The sequence below is a fragment of the Pseudorca crassidens genome, chromosome 15 (assembly GCF_039906515.1).
Source record: "Pseudorca crassidens isolate mPseCra1 chromosome 15, mPseCra1.hap1, whole genome shotgun sequence".
Classification (NCBI taxonomy): Eukaryota; Metazoa; Chordata; class Mammalia; order Artiodactyla; family Delphinidae; genus Pseudorca; species Pseudorca crassidens.
Genome location: NC_090310.1, coordinates 85,306,119 through 85,332,439, shown reverse-complemented (window position 1 = coordinate 85,332,439; position 26,321 = coordinate 85,306,119). Strand labels below are relative to the sequence as shown.

Here is a 26,321-nt window from a genome sequence, read left to right as displayed (position 1 = left end):
CTCGACATTTAGTGAACCCCTGAAAGATCATTTAAATACAGACACAACCTGCCTTTTGTCTCTCTGACTTTCAGGGTAGAAAATGGCTGAATGCACCCAGAGGTAGTTCGTATTCAAGGCAGATCTGAAGTCTATTCAGGCCAGGGCTGTGTAGGAAGGGAGAGAGCATGTGCTTCAACAGAGAGCTGACCAGGTGGGACCCTTATGGACTGGGGGCTTTTCACCCTCTCCGTGCCCACCCCCAGTGCTCTGTAATTCCCCCATTTTATGGGGTGGTGTAGCTCTGCTCAAGTGCATCCAGAGATGGGTTGCAACTCCCCAGCCACACGAATTCTTCCCTCTGGTACACCAGGTGTCATTTGAAATTCATACGTATGTAACTGGAAGCTGCATTTCCTCCCGGTGTGCAGGAGACCACCAAGCAGTGACCACTGGGCTGATTAATAATATAGCTGCTCCTAGGTTTAGGGTAGAAATCAATTAGATTTCCACCTTTAAGTTCCCTGCTGCTCCAAAGCGTATTATTTCATTCAATCTGTCAGTAATTTCCAACAATCCGCTTATAAAATCAAAGTACAATCCTTAGGATTTTTTTCGTCCATCCCTCCTCCTATAAGCTCTTTCTCCCTCAGATGAGATTGTGATGAAATCTGCATGATGAGGTTCTGATCTCTCGGCGTATGGCGGCGCCCTTGCGCGGTCCCACACCTGCGGGTCTTTCCAGGCAGAGAACCATTACTTCTCCAGCTCTGTTAATGTTTTGTGGCAAATGCGTCCCCCAGGAGGGGACTGCAGCTTTGCTTCCTTTGCCACTTGTGAAAATTGAGTTCTCGCAGCACGGGGAGTCGATGATCATTTCTAATTCCCCCTTGGTGGGAAGCATTTAGCTTTGGGTCAGTTGCACGGGCCAAGGCAGATACCAGGACAGCGGGGGCAACAAGCCCATCTTTGTCACCCAGGCGCTTCCTGTAGCTGTGAAGCCACCGGTGGTTTAAAATGTTAAATGTTCTTCCTTCTCAACCGTTTCCTTAATTAAAGACCAATATGCACCTTCTGTTCCCAGGCTCCCAGCCCTGAAGGGTTATCTTCTGACACTTTGAAGACAGCACATTTTGAAGTGCTTTTTCCTGATGCCTTCCTGGTCGGATGTGGACCATTTTTATAAGCATCAAATAAAAGACGACTCATCTACAATGACCCAGGAATTGTTTTCCTAATTGGCTGATCTCTACGGGGTGAGAGCTCAGCTACTGACTGAAAAGGTTAAGCGTTTCAAACTTTAAATCTACGTGAAATAAGAACGGAGGTAGCCGAACAAAACAAAGCAGCCCCGGCGGGTGCGGTGTTCTGAGTGGATCCTGGGTGAGACAGGATTAGGGGACCACATGTCAGGGCCACATCACCATCCTTTCGGTTCCTGCCACTCAAAGCTCCCTCCACCTGAAACGTCAATTTTCCTCTCATCCTAAGTCAGCATTCAGGCTCAAGGTACCCCGATTCTGTCGGTTCCCCCAATTCTTTTCTCTTTTCTCATCTGGTATGGTCCTTTTTTATCATTTGACAAATTTTAAGTAAATAACATGCACTATTTTGTTTAATGACAGCTTCTCTACCCGGCTATACCTGGCAGATGGCAGGTGCTGAATAAATATTTGTTGGATGCATGGCAGTAAGGAAAGAAGGAAGGGAGGGAGGGAGGATGGATGTGCCCGCAGTGGAGCCTCACCGTAGTGGATACTGTGAACTGCCGCCAGAACCTCTTTAGCAAAGGATTGTTGCCCCAGGTGCCGGAAGTGCTGTCAGCAGGCACTGGGTCCCTCTGACGACTGCCTCAGCTGCAGAGATCTGCCTCCCCAAGGCCATACCCCTTCTCCAGAGCATCCCAAGGGTTGGCCAAGGCTGTCATGGTCTGTATTAGAGTTCAGCTTCTCCCTCTGCCCAACCTGCTTCTCTATTCTCCTTTGCACAGCTGTGGACCTCAAGGGCATCCCCTGATAGACCCCGGCACTGAACGCTGTTTCAGAGTCTGCTTCCAGGAAAAGCCAACCTGAGACTCATAAACCTTTCATTGCAAATGGATGTCCCCTAAGCCTAGTTGGACCAAGCCCTAAAACTCAGGTTCCCATGGGGGGTGAGGGGACAAAGTGAGATTCCCAGCTGCATCTCTGAAGTTGAACCGTAATGGTTTTGCCAAAAACCTTAGAAGAGTGGCCTTTCTCGAACGCTGGAATCCAGCAACGAGGCATCTAGAAGTTCTTGACTGAAAGTAATTTTAAAAGCACAAAAAGTCACAGAAAGTGTAGCCTGGTGCCTGGCAACATACTAATACCCAATAAATGTTTGTTGAAACAATGAAAGCTTCTTTTCTTTTCTCTCTTGTTCTCTGTTTCTCCCCTAAGAATTTAAAACCAGAAAAAGATAATAAGACTAACACATTCACTCCCATGTAGTTATTTTCTCCAAATCACTTGTTTTTAGCACAAAAGGGATAACTACTTATGATGTATTTTTCCATTACTTTCTTTGTGCAGGAGGTTTTAAAATTAATTTATTCTCTCTCTGCATCAGGTTGTCTTATAATTGAAGATGAGAAGTGTTTGTCTTCCAAAGGCTTTTTGGTGATGTCTTTTTTGCTGTTAACACTTCTTTGTCTACGCTTGTGATCCCTGCCAAATTTATTGTACTCAAGTACATAAATTAGGGGGCCACATAGGCACCACTCACATCTATTTGAGTCCAGATGTCTTAGGAGAGAAGTTTTCTTTTTGCAAAACCAACAGAATAACACCTAGATTAACTAGAACATTTGGGGAATGGGTTCGTGTGGATAATTTCATTTTCTGGATGATTTCTAGTTAACCAGAACTCCATTGGTATTTCCCAACCCTGATGCAGAAAACCTTTATGAATGTACTGTTCTACTCGACCCTCTTAGCAAGGACAGCGGACATAATGGAAGATTTCAGAGGCAGGACCTGGTCGTGTCATGGCAAGCATGTTGGACTTGGGGGCTTTGGTATTAGTCACAGCCTTGCCTCTGACTCGAGCCAGGACCAAATCCTCTGGTTCTCAGTTCCCTCTACAAAGAAGAAGGTTCAAAGCAAACTTTCAGATTTCGTGCACCCCAACCAAATCTGAAAAGTCCCTGGTTCCCAGCAGCAGTATTCATGTTCTTTCATCCCACTTGGCTGTAGAGGTCAATGGAGTGGTATGGGACTTTGGGTTGCATTTACCCTCACAGTCAAAGCTGGCCTTTTGATCTGTCTTTACTGAATGTCTAGTTGATATTCACACATCTGTTCACATTGACTTAACTTCCCATGTCCTGGTTCTTTCTCCTCAAGGTGGAGTGAAGAGTGGAAAAAAAAAAAAAAAAAATGAAGTTAATTGCACCATAACCCATAGATGGTCTACTGTGTGTAGACTCAAGACACAAGTCCTCACGCAACTTGGAAAGTTCCAGATGTGAGGCTACGGAAAGCATACCAGACTGGGATACGGAGCCCGGACTCTGCTTCTAGTCCTGCCAAGGCAAGTCTTTCTCCCCGTTCTAATCTCGTCATCAGTTTGAGGACAGGGCTGTTCTAGGGTCTCTAATAGAATGTGACCTTACCTCCTTAGACCAGAGTTCCTAACCCTCAGCACTACTGGCAGTGAGACTGGATACTTCTTGATGGGGGCCATCCTGTGCCTCGTAGGATGCTGAGCAAATCCCTGGCCTCCAGCTCAGATGCCAGTGGCACCCCTCACCCAAGCTGTGAAATCAAAACTTCCTTCGGTCAACACTTCTCCAAAGAAGACATACAGATGGCCAACAGGCACGTGAAAATATGCTCCACATTGCTAATTATTAGAGAAGTGCAAATCAAAACTACAATGAAGTACCACCTCACACTGGTCAGAATGGCCATCATTAAAAAGTCTACAAATAATGCTGGAGAGGGTGGGAGACAAGGGAACCCTCCTACACTGCTGGTGGGAATGTATAATAAATTGGTGCAGCCACTGTGGAGAACAGGATGGAGGTTCCTTAAAAAACTACAAATAGAGCTACCATATGACCCAGCCATCCCACTCCTAGGCGTACAACTGGACAAATCTACAATTTGAAAAGATACATGCATCCCAATGTTCACAGCAGCACTATTCACAATAGCCAAGACACGGAAAATACCTAAATGTCCATTGACAGATGAATGGATAAAGAAGATGTGGTATATATATACACAATGGAATATTACTCAGCCATAAAAAAGAATGAAACAATGCCATTTGCAGCAACACTGAATGGACCTAGATATTATCATACTAAGTGAAGTAAGTCAGAAAAAGAAAGACAAATACCATATGCTATCACTTATATGTGGAATCTAAAATATGATACAAATGAACTTATCTAGGAAACAGAAACAGACTCACAGACAGAGAGAACAGACTTGTGGTTACCAAGGGGGAGGTGGGGAAGGAATGGATTGGGAGTTTGGGATTAGCAGACGCAAACTATTTTATATAGGATAGGTAAACAGCAAGGTCCTACTGTATTGCACAGGGGACTATATTCAATATCCCATAATAAACCATAATGGAAAAGAGTATGAAAAAGAATGTATATGTGTATAACTGAATTATTTCGTTGTACAACATAAATTAACATAACATTGTAAATCAACTATACCTCAATAAAATCAATTTTTAAAAATAAGACATTAAAAATTTTTTTTTAAAACTGTCTTTGGTCATTGTCTTACGTCTTCAGGGAGGTAAACTGCTCCCTTTTGAGAACCTCTGACTTTAAGGATGCTTTCTTAACCTTTCCTGAGAAAAATAATCCAGACTTGAGCACATCAAGTCATCAAACATTTGATGGTTTCTCTTGAGAAAATTAGCTGCAAAATAGTGCCCACCTGGGTTTCTCTGCTACCGTGGGATCCAACAGGCGTTCACTCTCTAAGTGCTAAGGTATGTGGAATTCAGCACATTAGCACAGGCAGCCCCAAATTACCATGCTTACTGATGCTAACTGAAGCTTTCAGGAGAGTAAAAGAAATTATAAGTACAAGACTAGAGATACGTCACCCTGCAACATTCTCTGCTTCACGTGCGAAGAATTGAGGTGGTGGCACGAAACAGAAAAGGAGATAGATCTTAAAGTGTAGGATGGTTTCTCTTCTGCTGAGGACAACAAAAGAAAAGTGTTTATTTGCATTAAACGTTTTGAATTAGGGTAAGATAAACCTTCTAACGTTCCCTTTGCGTTCTTAGCCATTGGCAACGTCTGATAACACGTTGCTGACACATTTGTTTGCCTGGTTGGTTCATGAATTGGCATTCTCTCCCCCAAATAAAAGCTCCACAGATCCTGTATGCCTTTTCCACTCCTATGTTCTCCTGTGCCTGCTATGTACTTAAGCACTCGATAAATATTGGGCGAATGAACGGGATGGAATAGTCATGGAAAATTGTCGCTTAATTCTGAAGTCACTGGACAGGAACGTCTCTCGATGCCTTGGCTCATCTCTGATGAGGAGGCAGGTCTCCATCAGAAGAGGGGTGTGTCAAATTACGCGTCTTAGAATCCTTCTTGCGTCTCCCTGCCTGGTGAGCTATTTCCATTCGTTTACTTAGCAAGTGTGCGTTAATACCCGCTCTGAGCCAGGCACTATTCCGAGATGAAGACACCGTGGGCCCTGCCTCCAAGGAGGTCTCTTTGGGGCCATTTAGGGAGCCATTTCTTACCTCATTGGCCCACTCCACCCACTTCTGTATTTTAACAAGAAGAGGACTTTCAGAGTAGGGTGTGGCTTACGTGCGTGTGTGTCTGTGTGTGTGCGCACACGCACGTGTGCCCACATGCGCATAAGGTGGGGTTCTTTAAACCAAACACAAGCCTAGATATCTGGCCTTTCATTTACGATGGCGTCAAGGGGCTCTGTCTGAATTTCTGCTGGATTCTGCTGAATTCTACTCTGTTTCACGCAACATACACATAGAAGACAAACTAGATTGCCACTGGGGCCAGAGACAGGGCTGGGTCCCGTGCCCAGATGCTGCACGTACAAAACCGCCAATTCCCTAGAGGAATCCGTTCACGCCTGCATTTACCCAGAAAACAATTCCCCTACTTCTGGGTAGAAATCGCCTGGATGCTCAAAAGGGTGTTGAGTTTGCCCCCCGGCAGAAGCTGAGGGAGGCTGAAAGCAGACGTCTGTCGCAGCTGGAGACAAATGTCCTAGATGTCACCAAGCAATTCCTTCTGCGTTTGCAGCCCAGAGATCAACAGGCTGTCCCCAAGCAGGAGACTGGAGAATTAGGGTTAGTACAGACAAGTTAGTACAGTTAGTACAGCCAAATGCATTTGCTTCAAGTTCAAGAGTATGGAAGCGGGTGTTTCATCAGAACTGATGGGAGTTACTGGTGGTTCAGCATGAATCCCTAACCACGCTTTCCTGTATATCATTCCGTACTCATTAACCAACCAACCAACCAATAAAATACCAAAAAAGAAAATATATATATTGACATTATATGATTGTTCCTTTGAGACTAAAAGAAGTGAGAATCCTTTGACTTGGAATGCTCATTAATCAGCTGTAAAGTTTGACTGAAGACACTTATCTGATAAACCTACAACGCAACTTGCCGCCACCAGTTCTGCTGGACTGGAGAGAGAGCTGAGCTTAACAAAACCCGAAATAACTTGGGCTTCCCTGGTGGCGCAGTGGTTGAGAGTCCGCCTGCCAAGGCAGGGGACGTGGGTTCGTGCCCCGGTCCGGGAAGATCCCACATGCCGTGGAGCGGCTGGGCCCGTGAGCCATGGTCGCTGGGCCTGCGCGTCCGGAGCCTGTGCTCCGCAACGGGAGAGGCCACAACAGTGAGAGGCCCACGTACTGCAAAAAAAACCAACAAAAAACAAAAACAAAAAACGGAGTAACTCAAGAACAAACAACACATGTACCTTTTAGATTAGCTCCATGCTTCCCCTGAGTGTGGGGTGTGTGCCAGGTAGTACAAAGGTGATATTTAACTGGTACATGGATAACCAGTCTTAATACTTTTATTTTAATGCATATCAGAAGATACACACAACTACCAAATTAAGGTTATTTCACAGATATTATTACTTAGGAAAAGAATAGCTTCTTTAAGACAAAGATGATTTAAATGAAAGTATTAAGTAAATAATGTACCCACATGTGGACACATATGGCCAAAAGCAGTAAGATGGTTCTCAAATGATGGAAATTTGGAAATAATGGATTAATTTATCACTATTAGAGTTTGATAAGTTAGCAAAAAAGCTATGAAGATCCATCAGTTGGTGTATCTGTTCCTCCCATGTTCCCATTCCCACTTTTTCTCCCAATGCATCGTGTCTTCATTGACTTCACGTGGCTTCAGGAGGTATAGACATAGAAGAATATTGTGTTGGTATGTAAAATAAGTCTACTTGTTCTTGCCAAGAGTACATGATTTATCTTCATAAGGAGGCATTGCTTTGAATTACAGATTTTTTTCTCTGTTAATGAATAATATTAATTATCTAAGCAACATCAATTCTAAGGGGAAAACTTTGGGATTATTGCACTGTGGATAGTGCCCTCATGTGGCTTCAAACTTTAGCTACATTTAGGAATTTAAAAACACATTTCTAAGTTATGAACCATAAAATATGGCAGACAATGACAGAAGAGACACATGGGAAAAGAAAACAGCACAAGAAAATGTGATAATTTGCCATAACCTAATCCTTTCGTTGAGTGGAATGGGATACCAATATGGCGGCCAGGACGCTTGGTCAACTATTTAGGAATAATCAGACATCCAATTTATATAGGATATTCTTTGTGGTAGTTTTGGTTAAAATGTGAACAAATCACACAAGGCATTTTCATTTTCAGTTTTATTTTTATCAAAACAAAATAATTTAGCCATATAAAGAAGGAAATACATTTAAACAAACCACCAAGAAGCCAATAGCTTCTTGGTTGTGAACAATCAATAGAGTAGTAAGTTCTGAAGAGTTGACTGCATATATAAGGTATTGAGTCATCCTCTAGGGCCTCAACTGACTGAGGCTGACTACTTTCCCTGGCTTCTTTTCTTCCAGTGGTGAAGTAATATGCTCAATGTTCTATACTTCAGATTGAATTATATGTATTCCCACATAAGTACAAAGCATGGGTGAAAAGGATTGTACAAGGTACAAATCTGGCACTGGATTTTTTGGGTCCTGACACCTATGTTCAATGAGTATCTGAAAGTGAAGGGCAAAAACTTGTGCTTATATATTGAGAAATGTAGTGTTTCAAAAGCCAAAGAGTCTCCCTCAAGAATTATGGGAATCACAACTGAAGTGAGAAGAAATACACAAGCCCTGTTTGCTGTGGTTGTAGAAATATGGTCACCATAGGGCCAGGCAGACCGTTTTCTCCTCACCATATTGAATTATGTCTGGGGATCTGAGCAGTGGTACATCCCGATAATGATGAGTTTCCATAACTATAAAAATCGGCTGCACCAGGCAAATTTTGTGCAAAACGCAAATTTCTATGCTGGGGAAAAAATGAATAATGTGATCATTCTAAGTAATGAATGTAAATGCAAGGAAATACGTTTTGGCGTGAGACTGCAAATCGGTCACCGGCCATGCCAAGAACTGTGGCCACGATGCGTTTTTACAAGGCCACTCTTCCCATCTGAGCTTTAGAGGAGGGATTTTAGGAAAGGGAAGTTTAACTTGCCCTCAGGTACCCATCATGCTATTGACAGCGTTTTGATTCAAATCTAGAAGCACCAATCCCCTGTCTTGTTTCATCTCTTGACAAATGAACCATAGGTTCTTCTGGATTGTGAAGTAAAGGATATTAGCTTCGTCCAGAATCTCAAATGCAACAGGAGACGTGAGTTGTCTCCATCATGCTTTACAACAAGGAGGATTCAGGTTGTCCATCAAAAAGCACATGACGCTAAGAGCCACTTAACAGTATAGGTTGCCAAGGGGGAACATGAAAGCTCTTTTCTCTATGCATCTTCAACAGGTGAGATCTGGCCAGGTGTAGGTACAGCTGGAGAAAGAAACTTGGCAGTGTCTCGAGCATCATGGTTAGTGGCATTTGTATACCTTGCTCTGAGAGAAAAGGAAAGAATTCAAAGTGCCCTTTATCTTAGTCGGTACCAGCATCCCGGGAGTTATTCTCTGTGGGAGAAGCTGAGACACCATGGGTTAAGGCCTTACCTGAAGGTACAATGAAATTAGCAGTACTGGGGAGAAAGGGGGAATCCCTGATCTTTAAACTCTAGTTTGCCCTGTTCTAAAATAAATTTGTCTTCCCTGAACCATTACACAGCACACACTTGCAGAGTCACTGCAGCAATGATCAATCCATATTACTGAAGTTTTATTTTCAATAACCCAAACTGGGTTCTAGATCACTGATACTATCTTTTAAATGTATCCCTATAGTTGCATTCCACTTTAAGAAAAACCCTAGGAAAGTTAACATTTATAAAATCAGAGATTGTTTGTTGATTTATAAAAGAGTTTTTCATTAAAAAAAATATTCACCTTGGGATGATTTTCAGTAGCCAAGTCCCCTCGGGTCATTCAAAATACATTAAAAAAAATTTTTTTAAACCCACTGAAATATAGCTTTTCACAAATTCATGTTGATATAAAGTAAGGTACACTTGTAAAACATTGCCGCCAACTAGCTAAATGACCAGCTGAGACAGGAAATTTTGGTAACCTGCTCACTCTTGTATGAGAGACACGGGGAGTTGGAGATGGAATCAATGTTGCGTCATGTTTGATGGAGGTTGGGATGTGGCAGCCAGCATCCGTGGCTCGTAGAAGGATCAAGCTTCCGCCTAACCTGACTATCCTGAGGTCGGCGCTACTGGGAGCAGTGACTCACTGACCTCAGTCCAGTGGTCCAGCCAACAGCTCCGCAGCCGTCCAGGAGAGAAGCATCTGGATGACCAGTACCTCCCAACACAAAGTAAACCAATCCAGCCCACAGACATGTTGTCTTCCACTCACACAGTAGTGTTCTGTTTTTGCTTCTAATTTTTGCATTATGAGCCACCGTTTAGAAATGGGTTGACTGCACCCCCAAATCTAGAGCTCTGGAGAAAAAAACACATTAGAAGGAGCTTCCCCGAGCTCACATTCTTCAAAAAAATAATTGGCTTTAGTTCCCCACAGCCCCCTCCCAAACTCCTTGAGCGCAGGACCCCTTCCCACGGGGACCACCTCCGAGCCACTCGCACAAGGGTCGGGGCCTGAGGTCACATTCGGCACATCTTGTCTTATTCTCTTCTTCCCAGTCGGAGAAACAGGCGCTGAGAGGGCGTGAGTCGTCACCAAGATGCCCCAGCCAGCTCAGGACAAGGTCCCTTTCTCTCCCTCCAGGATTCAGACCATTTTCCTAGACCTCTCTCTCGTTACAGTGGCACGGACGATCCAATGGGTAGATAACGACATCACTTCTGTTTGGTTTAGAAAGTCCACGCAGTGAATGCTTAGCATACTTTTACCTCCCTTCTCATGTTTTCCTTGGCTGGGCTCGAAATCACTTGGCTACGTATGAGTGCATCTGAAATGACCACAGACATATGCTAAGTCACCCGGGGCAGCTAGTCCCACCCTGACGTTTCTAGAGTTACCCTAAAATTGGAAAATTCACTTGAAGATACGTGAAATCGGACCATCCCTCGTCACAGACAAGGACGTATTAAAGCATCTTCGTGCACGTGAGATGTTCTGCATTGCTGCCCCGCCTTTGAATTACAAGATGTCACATGAACATCCTTACATCAAAGTGAAGCCAAAAGAGCTCGGCTATAAATTTCAAATTGTACAAAACCATACCAAAAGCAAGTATAAAATTTTATTGGAATGCAGCAGTGTAAATGTCTTGAAGTTTTTCCTCTCCCGTTTAAGGAGGAGGAGAAGAGTGCAGTTAATCGGAGGCTTTGCTCACTGCGTCGTCTGACGCAGATCACCTATTTTCTTCTGCACAGGGGCGCACGGGCTTGGAACACTGGCGAATTTTCTCTGTGCTGTTCTGACTTGCACAATACAGAGGCTGATTTAATTTGACAGCAAAGTAACACCAAGCCCCCAAAATAAAATTACTGAGATGTAAAACAGCGTCAAAACTCCAATTAGTTTTGTATCCTTGAAGCTTCTGGAGGAAATCTAAAAGGCTCCCATCACGATGAGCAGGCATCAATTTAAGCTGCAGAGATTACTAAAATGTAACCCTCTAATTGAAATTGCTCGGAGCACAATATGACAGAAAGAATCAGAGGAAAATAAGTGAATTTTTCCCCCTCAAAAATGACTCATTACAGAGACTGTTCTATTAACTTTTAACACAACGTTCCTTTTGCAAGAACTGGAAAAACCAAGGGTGTCAGAGGTCTCCACAGAAAAGGCACTGGGCACAAGAGCTGTACATGCTTGTGTCACTGAATCATACATAAGCACTGACCATTTGTGCAACACTGAAAGATACTTAGTATTTCACCAGATCATGGGCATTTTGAAGTATATTTACAACTTCCATTAAGGAGGCAAATTATTGGGACCAAACTTCAGTTTTTGAATGAATCTGGATTTTGTCTCCAGAATAAACAGATGTATCTCGATGCCCAGTTCACACCCCATCTCTTCTGCAAGCTACCCCAGTTTTCCCAAGTATGCTCACTCCCTTTGAAGCCAACCCCCAGCTCACTAACAGAGGAAACCTGTCACCTTGACTCTGGGGGGGTTCACATTTGTTCGGAAACAAGTCGATCGTGGCTCTCTGGGTCAATGCCATTTTCCCAGATGAGGCAGTGAAGGACCAATGCAGCGGATACAGCTGGGAGTCAAGCCACAGTCATTGTGTAGGTCAAGACTTCTTAGACCTTGCTTCACTGCCAGCTTTGCCCAGCCTGCTGCCTTGTGAGCAGGGCCTCTTGGGAAGGGTGAAGCTGCGTTTGGGTTTCAGAGTTGGTTGGGGAGATCTTAGAAAGACCCCCAAATGGCCTTCCTCTCTGTAGGGGCTTCATGAATAGAGTTCAGTTCTCCTGCCCGCTTGACGGCATTTACTGTGAAGCATCATCTGTCTTTGACCGTGGACGCATCTTTCTCTGGAAGTTTCAGATCTCTATCACCAACCGATCTTCATCATCGCTGCTGGTGTCGCTGAACTCCACGCGAGTTTGCTTTCTCATTCCTTCCAAACTCCTCTTCCTGAGGGTTTTCGAAGGGGCTGCAGGGATCTCCGTGGGCTGCCCTGGGCTAGACGGAACCACACCATCCTTTAGAGCGATGAATCCAGATCCTTGACATTTCCCACTGTCATTTCCTACAGGAGGGCAGGGGACCCGCACTTCCCCACACCCGTATTTCCCCCCCGAAGGGAAAAATGTCTTGTGTTTCCCTTCCTCTTGGTGTGAACTGGCTGAACCTGGTCCTGAAGCTGGTATTTCAAGATGAGTTTTTCCAGTGGACCCCAGTGGAACTGAACCTGAAAGTCTCTGCCCAGATGAAGGTTTCCCTGGCAAGAGTGATGGGGACACGCCCTCTGCTATCGCTTTTCTGTCGGGGGAGCTTTGTGTCAGAGTCTCCCTTGCACCCTGGCTGTGGTCTTGTGGTTCCACACTGTGAATTCCCAGGGTTGTGTGATCTGCTCTTTTCCCCAGAGAAGGACAAAAGGCAGCCACAGAGGTAGCAAGGTCATGGCAGAGAGAGGTTCCTTTGGACTCCAAGGAAGAAGGTTCTTGAGCATCTGAGGAAGTACGTGGTGTGGGGTCTGTGGAGACTTGCTCCTGGGGGGGCGGCAGGTGAGTCTCAGGCAATCCCACGTGCAGACCTTTGCCACGGGCTGGAAGTCTGTCATCAGCCACTGCCACCAAGGAGTCGGATGGCAGAGGTGATCCTGGCCTCACAGCTGTATTCCGAGGACGACGACCCCCATGCTCCCCGGCAGATGGAGAAATCTGCAGCAGTGTGCAAAGGAAAATAAATGGAGGGGCGGAAGGTTAATTGGTCAGAAACGCGGTCCTCAATGGGGACAAGGTCTGGAGGTCTTAACGATTCTTTACAGAGCCTGAACCTCGATACAGCGCTCTCATCAGTTTTCATTAATAACTAATTGGCGCATTAACCCCCGTAAAGTTCCGTGCTGACACACAATAAGCTACCGAGGCAGCTCTGTGTTTGCATCTGGCCTTGTGAAAACCCAGCCGCTCGATTATCCAGCCGGCTCCGAGCATCCGATTTTAAATCATCGCTGCTCCTGCGGCGGGCACTTTATAGTACCGTGCGTTTGAGTGTTTCCGGATCGGCGGGTTTTCAAGGCGCGGTCTGGACTATAGCATTTTCATGTTTCTCAGCCCAAAGCCCCCCAGTCTGCCTGGCATTGATGCCGCATTGCAGTGACCTCCGCAGGGTGACAGGCATCTCTATTCAGGTACGAAATAATAAGGGACTTGGGATTTTTTAATCAACTGTGAGATCATCCCAAGTTCACAGCCCAAGTCGCCGTCTGATTGAGCGCAATGTCTGGAGGCGTCTGTTTGCCTCACGGGGTTTCTGTGCCAGGAAACCTCTAGGTGGCCCAAGCGAGTTTTGCCACACTGGACACTAACAAGAAAAAAGAGGCATAAATCTAGAAAAGAGATAGGCAGAGACCGCTCAGAACCACAGTTCCCACCTTCGAGGTTGATCTGTCTGTTTCCCTGACAGCTCTTGAACTTGGGTGAGGACAGGTGCTTCCCGAGCTGTGTCTGTTGCCTTCCTTCCTCTCCTCCTTCTCTCCGTCCCCAACACAAAGAGAGGATTCTGAGGCAGCACAAGGTGGCTCCCTTGACAGATTTAGACCTAAAAAGGGGGGAGGCACATGGATATACACCTGAAGTTATAGAGTCAGCCAACAGTCATTTCCTAGGAGTTGATCTGTGTCTTCATGACCAGCTCTGAACTCATAGCCTCCTCTCACGCGGTGTATCTGGGAAATGGATTTGCCGTGAAACGGTTCACGTGGTCAAGCAAAACGTCTCCACTTCTGATAAGGAAAGAAATGGCAAAACCAATTCCCAAGGCAGAAAACCCCCTTGATTACAGATATTTGAGAAGATATTTCATGTGAATCTTTTTTTCATCAAAGTCATCTTCCTGGCCACATGGGTTAATTTGGGATCGGTCTGAATTCTCTGGCCATTCAACTGAGGGTCGAGAGTAGAAATTTCCCTATCATGTAGGATGCCTTAGTCTCCATGAGGGCGCTGACAGCAGGAGGGAGGTTGGTTTTTGTGTTGCTGTGGTTCTGTGGTGGTGTTTGTGATGTGTGGGGGGAGAGGGGTGACAAAGATATGGCCTTGACAACATCCCCAAAACAGCATCTCCCTTTCAGGGGAAGAGCTGCCCTTCCCTCGTCCTTCATCGGTACTCTCTCCTCCATTTTGTCATATTGGCCTGGGATACAAGTCCGAAGGACCACAGAGTTTCAGCAAGTAGATCCCATCATGAGAGGAGATCAGAAAAACATTCTAGAAGAGCTGTGTCACCAGAGAAAAGCATTCAACCCACTTTTACATCTGCTTTTAGCTTGATTAACGTTACACATGCCCAGAGTTTTTAAAAGTCAAGTGTTTCTGTGTATTAAGAGAAACAGCCACACCTGCCCACCCACTCATCTTTTCCCACTTTGGATTCCTTTTGTATTTATCTCCTTCTCTCCTAAGAACAAGCGCGTAGCACCCCTCCTGGATTCCCCGTTTCCAATTTGGAGGATAGCCTATGACGTCATGAGGGGAGAGGAGGGTTTAGGACGAGCTCCCCCATCCACAATCCTTATCACCTGCACACCTGGGCACACCCCCTCCCCTCTCTTCTCTCTACAGTCATACGACTATGATGTCATAATTTTGTTTAGGACATCCAGTGTTTACATCGCTAAGCTGAGGAACACGCTCTTCACCACCAAGCCAGGTAGCGTGCTGTGATTACATTGCCTTTCTTGCCAGCACTGTTCTCCCTGGAGTTAATCATTATTTTATCTTTTTCTTTTGCTTACTTTTTTGTATGGACTTATTCCTAAAATCATCCTCCCACCTCCTTCCCTGTGGTCTTTTATTTCATTTATTAGGTTCCATTTCATTTCCTTGGAAATCTGTCTCTCAAAACTTTCTGACCTGCTCCCAGTGGACCACTGCTCCCTTGGCCTGATGGGGGCTGAGCCCGTGCGCCACCCTCATCCTGGCAATTTTCTTCACCTCCTTGGTTCCTGGACACCCACGCTTCTTTTTCCTGGGTTTACTCTGTCTGCATTCTTTCTTAACGCAAAACTTCCAGCAGCTTCATGAGAAAGGGTGAAATAAAATTGTTCAGACTTTAATTGGCTACTTGTCTGGGTATAGCTGTCTGAATTAAAATTCATCTTCCTTCAGTAGAGCTCAGCTCCACTGAGCTCTAGTTGTTGAGAAGTCTGGAGCCAACATGATTCATGGTTCCCGATCCTTTGGAGGAAACCTTCTGGTTTCTCTCTCTCTGGAAACTCCTAAACTCTTTTTATGCCAGTGTTACCGTGGTCCTGGGTCTATTTCCATTCATTGTCAGGACACTCAGTGGGCCCTTTCAACGTGAACCACGTCTTTCCATTTTAGAAAAATATGTTATTTCTTTGATATATTTTTTTCCTTATTTTTTGTCTTTTCTTTTTCTAGAACTGCTCTTCGTAGGTTATTGGACATCTTGATCTAATCCTCTATTTTTCTTATCTTTTCTCTCCTATTTTCTAATTCTTTGTCTTTTTCACTTGGGAGACTTCTTTCAACTTTCTATTTCAACTCAGTGGTGTCCGTGTCTGCTATCATGTTTTTAATTTCATTATTATTATTAATTATTATTATTCCTTCTTTATAGCATCCTGTTACTATTTCATGGCTCCAACATCTTCCCTTCTGTCTCAGGCAAGATTAACAATGATCTGTTGTCACTGTTATTGCTGAAGTTCGCCTCTTCCTATATTGTCTCTCTTTCTTCCAAGTTCCTTTGTTTCTGTATGTTTTTATCTCTCTCTTTCCCACTAAAGGCTTCCCTGAGATACCTGGCAATCTTAACTACCTGCTCATGTTTAGGAAATAGGCACTGAAAAACTGGTTAGAAACACTTTACAAGCATAAAATGTCAATCGTGGACCTCCCTGCAGGGTTATCTGGTTGCCCTGTTGATGTGGGGAGACCTGAAGTAATCCCCGTTAGGTCTTCCACACAGGCCGGTCGGCTTCTGCCCAAGGAGTTCTCTGATCTCCTGCCTGGAAAGTGTAAGGCAGGTCCCAGCATCCTGCAGTCGGAATTGGGATTGAGAGCGGGGCCTCGATGTGCAGTGCCAGCCTTTGCTTAAACCCCCTGTTTTCAGTACAGCCCCCTTGCTCCCCAGCATTTTGTAGAGTCTCCAGAGAGTAAGCCCAGAGTCTTATCTGGGGGCGAGAGCGAGAGCGAGGGACGTGACCAGGCTCTGAGAAGCAGGGGCGGGGTGCAGATCTGGGGGGGGTGGTTTGAATGCTGCTGATTCTTTCAACCAACGCTCCTGTTTTCAGCCCCACCTGGTACCATGGATTTCTGAATGTCTAGGGCTTGACCACTGTTAAACAAGGATTAAGTTCACTTGGGTCTGCTAATCAGTGACCACTTAGCCTCTGCATTCCAGCCCCTACAACCATGGCGCCATTTCTTCTCCGGTCATCTTGTCCCCTTGGGCCTGGGCATTCCAAACACATTCCTTCACTAATGTCTGGGAGGGAAGTGTAGGAAGTGTATGTGCTCTGTCCTCCACCTTGATCCCAAAAGAACAGACCTACTTCTTATACCCCCAGGGGTAGGTCACTAAGATGATCGAGCACACTAATCTTGAGCAGATCAACTTTAAAAATCCATCAACGTTGCGACAATTTGGGAAAGGAAGCAATGATTTCTCCTTTAATACAAACAATCTTCACTTGTGCACCACGTTACTGAGATCACCTAAAGATGCAGCACCGGGGTCTTTGGTATTTCATTCATCCGCTCAACAGACATGTCCTGGGCTCCTTCAAGGAACCAGGTACCATGTTCAACCCTGAGGAATTGGAGGACAAGACGAAGGTGCCCTGGCCCTCAGGAGCCTCTGTTCCGACGGGGAAGAGAAACAGAGACAAGTAAGATAATTGAGGTTGTGACGGGGGTCACGAAGGAAATAAACAGGGGGGGACCCCAGAGAGGAACGATACACAGGAGGCTATGACAAAGATGCAATAAACGGGAGAGGGTAGAGTAATAACAAAAGTGATGATAAACAGGGAATATTATAGAGAGTAACAGTCCCTGAAGGGCAGATTACAGAGAGTAACCGGCTTGCCTAGTTGAGGAAGGCATCTCTGAGAAGGTGACACCTGAAACGAGACCTTCAGGATAAGAATGGCCCTCAAAGGCCATTCCAGACAAAGGAGGAACAGAGGCAGGGGCCCTGCGGCGGGATGGAGCTGGGAGGATTAAGGAATCAGTGGATGGCGGTGGTGGAAAGACGGTGGTGAGCAAGGGGCAGAATGAAGCTGAGGAAGCCACCAAGGGCTCAGATCTTGTAGGGTGCAGGCAGCCCTGGGAGGGGGTTTAGATTTTATTCTTCATTCATTGTGAAGAAACCAGTGTTTCCAGCAAGAGGTCTATATCTTCTAACGAGGCACCTGGCTACTATATGGAGGCTGAAGAAGGAGAGAGGGGAATAGGATGGGAAAACCAGTTACAAGGTTCCCAACGTAGTCTAGGGGGCCAGGTGAGATGACTTGGCTAGGGCAGTGGAAACAGAAATGGAGAAAATGGATGGATTTGAGATCCATCTGCATTCTCACCTATGAAAAATCACCCAAAGACCACAATGATGAAAAAACGTTTCTAGAGCTCCAGAGTTTACCAAGCCCAAGCGCCTCGCTCTAAGTGGATTAAGCTGTGCTCCCACAGTGACAAAACCACCAGGCAATTCATTCAATTCAAAGAAGACGTAAAACCAATTAGTACAGAGAAAATAATCAGATTGGCCAAGCATCTTCTCAGCAGGTCATTTGGGTTTTTAAGCTTAACGAAAAGGTCACGCACGCCTTTGACCAATAACTTCTGACTCATCCGAGGAAGCAAGGGAAGAAAATACATTGATTTAATTTGCCTGTGACCTAACAGTCTACAGAGAAAAGTGCGTTACCTTTAATCATTGTGAAAAATGCCCAAATAATGTCACAGAAGTGTGTTAAGCGAATTGTGACTCTTGAAGAAGGAAAGCATCCTTGCTATTAGATGAATGGCCCTTTTCAAAAGGTCGGTAGGGCTCCACTCAAGGGTTAAAGCACAGAACGGCATCCTCTTTACGTTTCGGCATCACTCTGGGAATCACTTTGTACATCTTCAGAAATTATGGATTCCACCGTCCTATCGCAATCTTTGCGAATTCGACCGCTCTTACGCAATTACCAGAATCTTACTATAGGACCCATCTCTCATCACAGCTCTGTGTGCTGTTCTGCCCCCCCCCACCCCGATTAAAGGCTGCGTTTTTAATAATTTCCCTCAGAAATCATTGCCCAACCACGTGGAGAGAGGAAGAGACTGCTTCGTATTGTAGCAAATTTAAATTTAGCCATCTTGGAAAAGCGGCAGGAAACTGTAAAATAATTAGAAGGAAAACGGAGTGAAGAAACAACACGATGAAACTTACAGCTTAACTGGTGACATCTTTAATGTCAAGTCTCCTGCAGGCTGTCTCATTGCGAGGCCTTGTTAAAATGCTAACAGACATATTACTCTATTATATCATTATCTGAAAATGTAAGTAATCTGATGCCTTTTCATCAGTTGCCCCAATATACCCCAAACCTCCATGAATTTGGAGTCCAAAGACGCTGAATTATAAGGAAGGGGCAAAAATGAGTCTATCACGTTGGCCTCGTTAAGTAAGCTATAAGCATCAACACGATCCCAGGGGTAATCTCCCAGACTACTAATTTATCTGAGATGAAATTGTTTACAAGCAACCCTGTCATCGAAGGCTGCAAAATGTGCTAGCAATTAAAATGTGCAATTACTTAAGGAAAGCGGGGCAGAACTCTGAGAGGAATCACTATGTGGGCAGCTATTTGCTCATATTCCAAATACTAGTTGAGCCCCTTTGAGTCCATATTTTTTGAGCCCATTTATGAGCCCATATGATGGAGCCTAAATATTTATTGAGCACTGACCACAGTCAACGCTCTGTGCCAGGAACTGTGCTGAACACAGGCAATGTATTCAGTGATGGAGGCAGATACCCTCGTGGACATGACAGTCTAATGGGGGGAGAAATTCAGCCAGCAAATAATTACACCAAAAAAAAAAAATCACTTACAAATAACAAATGCTGGAGAGGGTGTGGAGAAAAGGGAACCCTCCTACACTGCCAGTGGAATGTAAATTGGTGCAGCCACTATGGAGAACAATATGGAGGTTCCTCAGAAAACTAAAAATAGAGCTACCACGTGACCCAGCAATCCCACTCCTGGACATATATCCAGACAAAACTCTAATTCAGAAAGATACGTGCACCCCTATGTTCATAGCAGCGCTATTCACAATAGCCAAGGCATGGAAACAACCTAAATGTCCATCAACAGAAGAACGGATAAAGAAGATGTGGTACACATGCACAAAGGAATACTACTCAGCCATAAAAAAGAATGAAATAATGCCTTTTGCAGCAATATGGACGGACCTAGAGACTATCATACTAAGTGAAGTAAGTCAGACAAAGACAAACATCATATATCACTTATATGTGGAATCTAAAATATGACAAATGAACTTGTCTACAAAACAGAAACAGACTCACAGACATAGAGGACAGACTTGTGGTTGCCAAAGGGAAGGGAGGGTTGGAGGAGGGATGGACTGGGAGTTTGGGGTTAGCAGATGCAAACTATTATATATCGGATGGATAAACAACAACGTCCTACTGTATCACATGGGGAACTATATTCAATATCCTGTAATAAACCATAATGGAAAAGAATATGAAAAAAATAAAAGTCCAATCGGAAAAAAAAATCACCAAGCATATGTAGCGAATGCTAGGAAGGAAAAAGCAGAGGGTGCAATGAGATGGTACAACGGGGCCCTGACCCCACCTGTATCCATGGAAATGAGTAAAACCACGCATACTGTGAAACCGTTCCCACATGCCACCTGTTTGGGGCTGGTTTTCTCTCTACCGAGTCTGAATTATTCATTTGAGTAATTATTCAACCAATATTTTTTAAGGCTCTATGGCACACCAGATATCAGACTAAAATTTTCTGCAAGTAAATTCATTTGTTTCTGCAATCGTATTACAATTTTTGTTTATAAGGCCTCTGAAGAAGAAAAAAATACGGCTGAAGATGATGAAGGGAAGAAGCTCTATTCTTCTCAGGCAGGGGCTGGGGACATTCATTCCAATCAGAAAACAATCAGAAGTGGGTGGACTGTAGGCCGTGGGGAGCGGCCACCCACTTGAGTCCCACAGGCAGAGAGCGACTTGAGAGACAGCCAGGAAAATATATTGATCGAGTACAGCATCGGGTATTTCTGTGCTACCCTAATGCAGTCTTCGGAAGGTTCGCCTCTAAGTAATCACAAATGAATCTTTTATTTCAGAAACCACTTTCCTTTGTGGTTCTCATCTCTTTTCTATTCCCTTGATGAAAGGCAATGAAGACAAGAACTGTCCCCGCACAGAAATTCTTCACCTAATAGACTATGTTTAGTGCAAATCGGTGTTTAAAATATTGCTTTAAGGGGCTTCCCTGGTGGCGCAGCGGTTGAGAGTCCGCCTGCCGTTGCGGGGCGCACGGGTTCGTGCCCCGGTCCGGGAAGATCCCACATGCCGCGGAGCGGCTGGGCCCGTGAGCCGTGGCCGCCGAGCCTGCGCGTCCGGAGCCTGTGCTCCGCAACGGGAGGGGCCACAACAGCGAGAGGCCCGCGTACCGCAAAAAAAAAAAATCTTGCTTTAAGTTAAAAGTTGTATCCTGTCCAGACAACAAGAGAGTGACTTTAAAATACAGAGTGAAAATAGGATGATGAAATCACGTCAGGAAAAGAGATGATCGAAGAAATGCCATTTGAAACGTTAAATGCCAAGACAGAACACAGCAGCCCATCTAGTCTATGTATCGTTATTTTAGAAGTTTCCTATGGCTAAATGAAAATTGTCTATGAGGGTCCCTTCCTGGGGACCTAATTGATACACTCACAAAAGCTTCTCATCTTGCCTCGAGATTTACACGTTGGAAGGAAGGAGAAATTACCCTGTTTCAGCAATTCCGGAGCTCTGTGACTTAACTAATAGCTTTAGGGAAAGAATTAATACTTCTCTATTAATTCTAATGAGAAAAGATGTAGGGAAGTCATTTGCTCCTGTCAGAGAAGGAGAGAGAAGGCAAAGGGGGAGAAAAGCCCTGGAGAGACCCCCTCCCCAGCCTTGCTGATTCTTCCTGATGCTTGGGAACATTCTGAGGAGAACTCTTGTGAGAACAGAAGGGGAGAAGGGTGCTTGCCCGAGGCCCTAAATCACAAAAAGAAAACCCAAGGGAACAAAGGCAATGTCTCCCTTTCTTCCAGGGACTTATTCAAGCCTCTTCATCCAGTATTTAGAAATTGTACCTTTTACGTGTGTGTAATTAGGTAAAGCTTTTACTTGGGAAACCACCTGGAATCACGGCCGTGTCTACACTTCTGTTCCGGAGATGAAAGGAAAGTGTTTTGATCACTTTCTCCGCTCAGATATTTTCTCGCAATGCGGCGAATGGGGCTGGTTTGAAATACTTCCGTGACTTTAAAGCTTGGTTGTGTACAGAATTCAACAACATTCCTTCAGAAACCGAGACAGAGGCCTACAGGATAGAGAGAAATAATGAAAGTGGCTCAGGAACACGCTCAACATCTCAACATCTACCGAAGAAAATGGGATTTGTGGGTCTGTTTGAGCCAGTGGTTTTCAGCCGGAGGTGATGTCCGGGGACTTTCCTGGACATGCGGTACACAGGATGGACCCACGGGCCACCCTGGATGGACCCAGCTGCGAAGGTCAACAGGGCCACGGCTGGGAAACCCTGGTTGAAACCAAGAATCACAACCTCAAAAGCTACAGGGCCAGGCCAATAACAGAAACAAGGGCTTCTGCCTGGGGTGAGGGCTGTGGATGGAGAGGGAGGACAGGCCCAGCCTCCAAGGGCAAGGCTGCCCCTCAGCTCCCACCCACCAAGACCACCGAGGACCAAGCATCCGGTTTGCCAGAACTATCCATTTTCCAAGAGAAACCGGAAATCTGAGTTCCATGATTCCCTTTAAACACTGATAACGAGTTAATTTTCAAACAACAGCGCCGTGCTAACCAACGTATGCGTGGCCTGAGTGCTGCCAAGAGAGGCCAGCGTGAGACCCTTTGTCCATGAAGAGGTTCAAGGGCGCCCACGATGAAGGGAAGGCTTTAGTCTCCGCGCAGGCTCTGCTCCTTTGCAGAAGCAGAGTTTCTTTTCAAAAATACTGTTAAAAAGGTATTTATGGGAGAGTAACCCTGTTTTGGAAAAGTAATTTAGCAGTATCTTATAAAATGAAATTTATAATTATAAAACATGCATTGATCCAGCAACTGCTCTTTGCAAAATGGAGCAAGAATATTTACTGCAGCAACAGCTGTGGTAGGAAAACCAACAGAACCAACAGGAACATCCAGCAGTACAGGAAGAGTTGAATAAATAAAGATGGTAGAGCTATACTGTGGGATTCTGTGCCATTATTAATATGATCTATCGATCTGTAATATATGCCTAGAGTTATATACAAGATATATTAAGAAGAAAAGAGCTGTCGATGACTATGTGTGGTATGATCTGTCTGTGTAAACCACAAAATAAAGTGTCCATCATGGATGTGATGGCCACATCAGCCCAACTCTGGCAACCTCGGGGGGCCACGAGGCTGGTGATTGTCGAGCTTTCCTTGCATATGTCAATGTTGCTTTTCTGTTGCAACAAGTATGGGATTGCTTTATTCATTTGAAAGAAAAATCAGAGGCAAATAATGACACTGGCTCTGAAATTCAGACTGAACGTCATGAAGAAAAGCCCCAGAGTGTACAAGGGAGGTCATTTCAATCAGAACACACATCTGACAGAGGGAGATGGACCCTCACACCCTCATACCAAGAGTTCAGTTTCTCAGGATGAGAAAAGGTTGAGAAGACTCAAAAGGAAAAGAAAAATATATTTTCCCATCTCTAACCAAATCTGAAGTATTTCTGTTCTAGCCTCATTTTTTTGTGTGAAATTCTGCCTCTTCCGAGTAATCATTTTCCAATCTCTTTTTTTCCAGAAACCACTTTTCTCTACGATTTAAATTTCTCTTCTCTTTCTCTGATGAAAGGCAATCAGTTTGAGAACACTTCACTTACCATTTTCTCTAAAAAAATATATTTAGTGGGAAAGTATGCTTAAAATCTTTCAATAAGTTGAAACTTGAATCATCCTCAGACAATAAGAGAATGCCTTTAAATAAAGAGAGGACAAATTGTGGGGAAGAGAGAAAACGAAATGACGAACAAAGAAAAGAAAGGAAGCAAAAAGAAAAACCCAGCTAATATTATTTGAATTATTTAGTGCCAAAATTGAATCAAGAGAACCTACTTTAAGGGATCATTACTTTCAAACTTTCTTGACTCTAAATGAAAATTGTAGCAGAAAAAAAGTTCAGGCTTTGGAATATAATTGATGTGTTTAGGCAAGCGCCTCATCATTTCTTAAGATTTACACCCTGAGAAGGAGGTGTTACCCCTGTTTCAGCAATTCTGTAAGCAATATTACTTAACTAATGGCTTTAGGAAAAGAATATCTCCCCATTAAATCTGACAGGAAAAATAATGGTACGGAGCCATTAGCTCTAGTCAGAGGCGGAGAGGGAACTGGTGGGTGACGGAACCCTGGAGCTCAGGCTGCCATTTTGTTTCTCTCAGGAAAACGTCTGGAGGCGATGTGTGACAAAGACAGCAGGGCACAAGTGACATGAAGTAAACCTCCCCAGGCCCACCTCTGCCAGTTCACTCAACTAACAAAAGTTGAAAGGGTGAAAAAAAAACCCAACAATTCACAGCTACTTAATTTCAGAGAATTGCATCACCATCCTCCCATAATATTGAACTATTCTACCTTTTCAACAGGATTAGGTAAACCTTTTATCTCAGGAAGTACCTGTCAGAGAAGTTCTCTTTACCTTTCTATTTTTTCAATGAAAGACAGCTGCTTTGATAACGTCTGCCTCAGAGGAATTTTTCCTAAACTATGTTAACGAAAAAAAAATCCAGTTAAAATGTTTCAGTCCCTTAAAAGCTTAGGTACGGACAGAAAATTCAAAAGAAGAGATTCTGGTGAGAAAGAAAGTAAATGAGGCCAGGAGAAAGCACAGAAGAGGCTCCTTCACCTGGAATTAAATATGGGGTTACTGTTAATGATTTAAGAAGCTCAATTCTGCCTCGCTGAGGTAGTACACACGTAGGTGAAGAGAAGAAAATTAGGACATAATTATATAAGGATTTGTATTGTGGTAAATGCCACAAAGGAGATGGGTTATGAGTCATACCACAAGGACACCTAATCTGGCTTGAGAGGAAATGACCAGCCTGAGGAATCATGAAAATGTCACCTCAAAAAACCATCCAAGGATTGGACTGATCTGCAGGTTGCCTTGGGTAGTACAGTCATTTTAACAATATTGCTTCTTCCGATCCAAGAACACGGTGTATCTTTCCATCTGTTTGTATTGTCTTCAATTTCTTTCTTCAGTGTCTTATAGTGTTCGGAGTACAGGTCTTTTTGCTTCCTTAGGTAGGTTTATTCCTAGGTATTGTATTCTTTCTGATGAGATGGTAAATGGGATTGTTACCTTTCTGATCTTCTGTTGTTAGCGTCTAGAAATGCAGCAGGTTTCTGTGAATTTCTTTTGTATCCTGCAACTTTACCGAATCCACTGATTAGCTCTAGTAGTTTTCTGGTGGCATCTTCAGGATTCTCTATGTATAGTATCATGTCATCTGCAAACAGTGATAGTTTTACTTCTTTTCCAATTTGGATTCCTTTTATTTTTTTCACCTCTGATTGCCGTGGCTAGGACTTCCAAAACTATGTTGAATAAAAGTGGCGAGAGTGGACATCCTCGTCTTGTTCCTGATCTTAGAGGAAATGCTTTCAGCTTTTCGCCACTGAGTATGATGTTAGCTGTGGGTTTGTCATGTGTGACCTTTACTTTGTTGAGGTGGGTTCCCTCTATGCCCACTTTCTGGAGAGGAATAGTATGAAACCCCAACTGGGTTCTTCAGAGAGAACATAGTTGAAGGACCCACCAGAGGGACAGAAAAACACATTTATCGAAATCTCACTACATGCCAGAGGATTTCTTTCTCCTAATGCAGTTTTCTAAGCAATCATATGTTTTATTTCAGAAACTACTCTCAGTGGTGCTTATTCTCTTCTTTGATGAAAGGCAATCAGTTTAAGATTTCCCTCTCAGAGAATTTTTTTTTTTTTCCCTGAAAGATGTTGAGTGGAAAGCCATGTTTAAAATCAATCCTGAAGTTAAAAGTTTGTTCCCAGACCATAAGCATGTACCTAAAATTTAGAGAGCCACTCTGGGGATGAGGTGAAAGGGAAAACATACAATTACTGAAAACACCATTGGGGATCTATAAGGCCCAGATCGAAATCAAGAGTATCTACCCTTTGAATCATGGTTTTCAATGCTTCTCATTACTAAAGGAGTCTGTAAAGATGGTCCATTTCTCGAAATACGATTGAGATATTTGAGAGCTCATTTGTCCTCAAGATTTGCATCCTTAAAAAGAAACAACTGATCCATTTCAATGGTAATAGCTGGGAAGAAAGAGCTTCCCTCTTCTCCTTCACTAATCCTGATAAGGGGGGAAAATGGACCAATTTCCAACTAGAAACAAAGACGAGAAAGAAAATATTGGCATTGGCCTCCTCCATTTTGGTTACCCACTCACCTTAGGAAAGCAAACATTCTAAGTTCAGTCTCTGTGAAAAGATAAATGTTCGGGGAGAATCTAGCTCTTCCCTCAACCCTAAACTGCAGTAAAGCTTAATTAGACAAGAAAACCAGGACACAGGATGAGAGAACACTTTTCTGGTTTTGTAACATGTTTAGGTACGCCTCTCACATGGTACTTGGGCATTTCTTTTCTTTCTTCAGAGCACCTGCCACTCTAGTTCTACCTTTTCTGAGGA

At 44.1% G+C, this 26,321-nt stretch overlaps 1 protein-coding gene across 1 annotated transcript in view; it reads right to left on the bottom strand.

The window, feature by feature from the left end:
- Nucleotides 1–7,932: 7,932 nt before the first annotated feature.
- The window catches only part of ZNF831 (zinc finger protein 831), a 130,776-nt gene continuing 112,387 nt past the window's right edge, over nucleotides 7,933–26,321 (bottom strand). Inside the window, exons 5-6 of the mRNA XM_067708622.1 lie at nucleotides 13,707–13,873; nucleotides 7,933–12,990 (exon numbers count right to left, since the gene is read on the bottom strand). Of these exons, the coding sequence (XP_067564723.1) occupies nucleotides 12,148–12,990; nucleotides 13,707–13,873 (1,010 nt within the window). The 3' untranslated portion in view covers nucleotides 7,933–12,147. The remainder of the gene's footprint in view (nucleotides 12,991–13,706; nucleotides 13,874–26,321) is intronic.